Source organism: Adiantum capillus-veneris, chromosome 11 (genome assembly GCF_014529385.1).
Source record: "Adiantum capillus-veneris isolate H3 chromosome 11, ASM1452938v2, whole genome shotgun sequence".
Classification (NCBI taxonomy): Eukaryota; Viridiplantae; Streptophyta; class Polypodiopsida; order Polypodiales; family Pteridaceae; genus Adiantum; species Adiantum capillus-veneris.
The window spans coordinates 52,949,065-52,954,299 of NC_140941.1; the positions used below are offsets into that span (position 1 = coordinate 52,949,065).

The window sequence follows — 5,235 nt, forward strand, 5'->3', positions numbered from 1 at the left end:
TTTAGTTCTTTTGGGAAAAGTGTTTGTCTATGTCTCAGCTACCTACTTCTCAAATCTCATGCAAAAATATTTCAAAATTTTTTCATGAGGTACATGGATCGCGATCCATGTTTGGAAGCCAAATTGATTTTTCTTGGTACCATTAGAATCACCATGTTTACTAGATGCTATGGTATCAAAAGTTTTGGATTTGGACTAGTTTTTGTCATTCAAAAGCAAGTTTTTATGTCTGTCTTGCGATTTTTGACTAGTTTTTGTATTTGGCTATTTTGATCAACTTTTGTCAACTTTTTGCTGTGGTCCCTTTTGGAAAAGTTTTTCCACTAGTTATCAAGAATGTACTTGTCAAATATTAGCCTCAAATGTCAAAAAGGTACATGGATCGAGGTCCATGTTTGACAGCATTTTTCATGAATTTTGGTCTGTTAGTTCTTTATGCCCTGTAGAAACCAAATATTAACCCTTTTTCAATTTGGGTCCCAAAATCTCAAGATTTGCTCAATTTTGTGTTTGCAATGCCTGTTTTGGTTGTTTTTCCCCTAACAATCGATTATGATATGATTTTTGACTTTTTCTTTCAAGAAAACTTGATCAAAGCAATATCCCACTAATGCTTACTGTCACTGATCATTTTTCACCAAAAATGGTCACTGGGGTACATGGATCGCGATCCATGTTCCTCCACAGAATCTTGCCAAACTTTCTAAATTGCTTCTAGAGAGTTTGTTAATGCCTTTGATCCAGAAATTTTAGAATTTGGATCACTTTTAAGGTCTTTACCATCAAATTTTTGAAATTTCAAAGTTATGGTCATTTCGGTCAAAATATGGTTTTCACCTTTTTTTTCTCTCAATCTTTTATCCCAAATTTGATGGTGGTAGTTTCTACTTATCCTACTCCTAAGTACTGAAATGAAACATGAAACAAAAACAAACAGAATGGTACAAAATAAAGTCGAAACGAAAAACGATACAGTACTCTAAAAGCATAGAGAAAATCAAAGAATGAAATGCTTTTGGCTATCTCACTCACAACCCTCTTTACTTCTCAAGAATATATCTAGCAAGTCCTCGACTTCTAGACTCTATCAAGCACTAAACCCCATGTCTAGCTGCTTCACTGCTAAAGTGTAAATGGAATGGAGAGACAAATCTTCAAAAAAGAACGCTCTAAATATGCACTAGGTCATTCACCATCTAAGGATCGTATCCACGGCAACGGCGCCAATGTTAGCAGGTCGCCGTGACGGACGTCTGCAACATAGCTTTTTGGCACTAACATAATGTCAATACTCAGATAGGTGAATCGGATGGGGCACTAAGTCTCTTTGAGATCATCAATCTCAAGAAGTGAACCTTAACAAGAAATCACACTAACTCAACACTCAAATGATCAGAGAAATCTGCATATGTCCTTCTCACAACTATAGGTCATCATGCCATTTTGCCACTCGAATGGACTCAAAATGCAACGAAACTTTAGGAGGAGGTCTAGGACTCCTGGGGGCACTATCTTACCAACTCTGGTCGCAATCCGATAAGGTACCAATATCACGATAATGAAAAAGGTCCTGAAACCTACATATCAGTCCAGAAAGGTCGCCCTATGGTCTAAGAACACTCTCCTATGGTCAAAACAACTAAAAACAATGATTTAAGCATTCAAATCTGCAACTAAGGCTCACAGACATGTAGTCGTGAACCACAATAAACTCACAATGTTTACACTTAACTTAAAGAGCAAAGAGAGAGGAACACAATGCAAGTTTCAGATTTGAAAAATGATTACCCAATCATTAGAAAAGTCGATTACAAGTTTGGAGCAGCTCGTAGCTTGGGCATACGTTTTTTGAGCTCCCTCTTTTCTTCTAAAGATAAGTCTTCCTTCACATTAAGGTTATTGACATTTATACATAGGGCATTCTAAATGGCCAGTGGCCGGCTTACACGGACCTTTACAATTATCATTACATCATTAGAACTCAAGAAATTTACGTGTTACTCTAGAATTAGGATTTACATAGAGTATTATTACACTAGCTCGACAAGATTAATAGATTACAAATGTGGTGTCCGGCTACATGTTCGGCCATATGGACGCCCGTTCGGTTTGTCCTCAAACAGCAAGGTTCATAATCCCAGTGGAGACCACCGAATGGGTGAGTCCAGTAATAGTCAGCCCAAAGAAGGATGGAAATTGGAGGATTTGTATAGATTTTAAACCCTTAAATGCAGCCACTAAGAAAAACCCATATCCTCTTCCATTCATCAATCAGATCTTGGATTCAGTGGGGCAGGTTATGAGAGGTATAGTGTGTGATGGTTTTTTAGGCTATTTTCAATTGAATATTGCTCTTAAAGACCGAACAAAGACAAAATTCATTACGCCATGGGGTTATCCCAGTGGAGACCACCGAATGGGTGAGTCCAGTAGTAGTCAGCCCAAAGAAGAATGGAAATTGGAGGATTTTTGTAGATTTTTAACCCTTAAATGCAGCCACTAAGAAAAACCCATATCCTCTTCCATTCATCGATCAGATCTTGGATTCAGTGGCAGGTTATGAAAGGTATAGTGTGTGATGGTTTTTGAGGCTATTTTCAATTGAAGATTGCTCTTAAAGACCGAACAAAGACAAAATTCATTATACCATGGAATTGTTATTGCTACACAGTATTGCCATTTGGGTTAACAAATGAACCATCCTTCTATCAAGAGAGAGCAAATTGGGTATTGGCACTATTCATTGGTAGTTGTGTTAAAGATTTTATGGACGACTTTTGTGTCTATAGGAATAGGGCTAAACACCATGAGATCTCTCTCTCTCTCTCTCTCTCTCTCTCTCTCTCTCTCTCTCATGCTTATCTCTTGCCATGGCAAATCTCAATTACTATCCTCTCTAGCTATTGTCACCGAATAAACATCTTGGATCTTGCACCATCCTTCTTGCCTCCATCTCAATATACACAGCAAACGTACTTCAATGAATCATAGAACAACACATCAAAGAAAATTGATCGAGCAAAAATGGTGCAAGTAGAGTGAGCAAGTCAAAACCACATTAATAGCCTCCTAATTGTTTTCATACAATGGTAGTAAAAATATAAAGTCTGAAAACAAAAAAAATGTATGTCAAAAGATGTACATAGAAAGTGACATGTGCAAGAAAAAGTGGTGTACTTTTAATAAGCTTTCCATGAGAGAAAACAAAACATCACGTGTAAATTTGAATCCTAACAATGTTAAAAGTTACATTTAAAAGTTGAGCATTGTGAACAAATGGCATAAGATTATTTTTATTCATTTTTATAGAATTCTACTTGAGGACAAGAGAGAACTAAGCTAAACTTTCCACAATCTTAAAGCCCCAATGTTTTAAAATAGAAGCATACCATGAGGTTGAGCTTAAAAAACATCAGGCACGATCAACAATCCGGCATATAGACATCATTGACATAGGGGTGGAGATCATGGTGGAGTGTGGACTTTGGGCATGCCATCAAAGGGTCCACCACATAACCATTCACAACACAAACCTTCATTGGCCCATACAAAAAACAATGCGAACCAAAAGGCACCTGCCATTAAGTAAAAATTTTACATAAGCAAGCCTCACGCATATAAACATGAAAGATCTTCTAAGAAAGTACGCATACCTATCTTAAAAGACAATTAAAATGCACTTCAAGCTCTACTTTTTCAAGTCATGACATTGCATGTCTCTGCAGGTCTTGCAGAACCAGTAATTTGCAGCCTAACACAGTAGTTCCTTCAAACCTTGAGGAAATAAGCATTGTTGAGCGACCATTCCACTCCAAACTTGATGAGAAAATGCCCTCCATCTGCACGTTGCCAAACTTGACAAAAAGCAAGACAACTTTTCTGATATCTTGGGGTTCTTCGATCAAGCATGAACAAGACCTTAACACTTCCATTAGCATTTTTTCTTAACCTCGAAGTAGAACCTCGGAAACTTGTGCAAATGCAACGTTGTCTTCTGTACCCAAGTTTGTTGCCGCCGCCGTTTCAGATAACAAGGCCAACCTTACGTACATGGATCTATGGGAGAAAGGCATATTGGCAAGGGTATCTAGGTTGTTGCAAAACACCTCCAAATTGAATGGATGAGAAACACCCTCCAGAGATCTCTCAATCTTGAAGATTGTGAGACTCCCAAGTTCTACCAAGGTATCTTTAAGTGTGCTTCTAAGTATAAAATAGTACACGTGCAAAACGCAGAGCTTCTTATTGTACTCTTTATTTAGTGAGAGAACAAGTTCATGGTCTAGTTCCAAAGTGAATAGCTGAGCAGAGACTTCTACAACCAAATTTCAAGATTCTCAACTTAATTCTGTAATGTAGCAAAATCCACCCTCAAATCTTCATTTGCCTACTGTAATAGTAAATTTTCCTTCTGGAGAAGATCAAACTTGCTATCTGTATGATAGAGGGCTCCCTTAAGTGCTAGGTTTTCCTTGTGGAGAAGATCGAGCTTGCTATCTGTATCGCTAAGGGTTCCCTTAAGTGCTAAGTTTTTCCTATGGAGAACATCAAGCTTGTTGTCGGTATGACTGAGGGTTCCTTTAAGTGCTACCAAATCTTTCAAAACCTACAAAAGAAGACAGATAAAGACATGACATTAATGAGAAATTAAAAGGACCTTCATTACTCTCTCTCTCTCCTTCTGTGCTTGTACCGTACCTCATTCAAGGTATGTTGCTCCATGCCGACAGAAGCAAAAGGATGAGATTGACAGCGTTTAATCCTAGCATAGTCGCAGTCTCCAAGACAGAAAGAAGACAAAGAAAGACGCATGATGTATTGTCCTAGCAGGACAGAAAGGAAACGTAGTCAGAAACGCAAGGATTAGGGTTTACTGCCAAGCGTGTAAAGGGGCTGACTAGGGGAAAACGCTTTTTAAAACAGCAGGTGAGCTTTTGTGTCCCTATTTTTTTAAAACCAAAAAGAGTATTTGAATTTTGAACCCACGTCTTATCACAGGTTAGAGCCTATCACTAGTAAAATTAGCAATATTTGCCGAAGGACTCGTAGCCTAGTGAATATGTGGGTCAGTAAGGACCAGGCTCCAAATCTTTCCTATTCAATTACAAGAAAAAAAATTAGCGTGGGTGAGTAAGGACCCATGCTCAAACCGGGCGGCATCTTTTCTGTTCAATTTCAAAGTTCTATTATCCTCAAGAAAAAGAAATAGCAATATTTATTTTTATGTAGTAGTCC

General features: G+C 38.0%; 1 protein-coding gene across 1 annotated transcript; it reads right to left on the reverse strand.

The window, feature by feature from the left end:
• Window positions 1-3,761: 3,761 nt before the first annotated feature.
• On the reverse strand, window positions 3,762-4,812 carry LOC147447237 (uncharacterized). The gene is made up of 2 exons (XM_086524284.1): window positions 4,699-4,812; window positions 3,762-4,606 (listed from the first exon to the last, which is right to left on the reverse strand). The coding sequence occupies exons 1-2, from the start codon at window positions 4,810-4,812 to the stop codon at window positions 4,388-4,390; spliced, it is 333 nt and encodes a 110-aa protein (XP_086380410.1). The 3' UTR covers window positions 3,762-4,387.
• Between the last annotated feature and the right edge of the window lie 423 nt (window positions 4,813-5,235).

Coding starts and splice junctions, on each gene's coding strand:
- LOC147447237 (XM_086524284.1), bottom strand. CDS start 4,812: ATGCGTCTTTCTTTGTCTTCTTTCTGTCTTGGAGACTGCGACTATGCT. Junction 4,607..4,698: donor AGCAACATACCTTGAATGAG/GTACGGTACAAG, acceptor CTTCTTTTGTAG/GTTTTGAAAGATTTGGTAGC.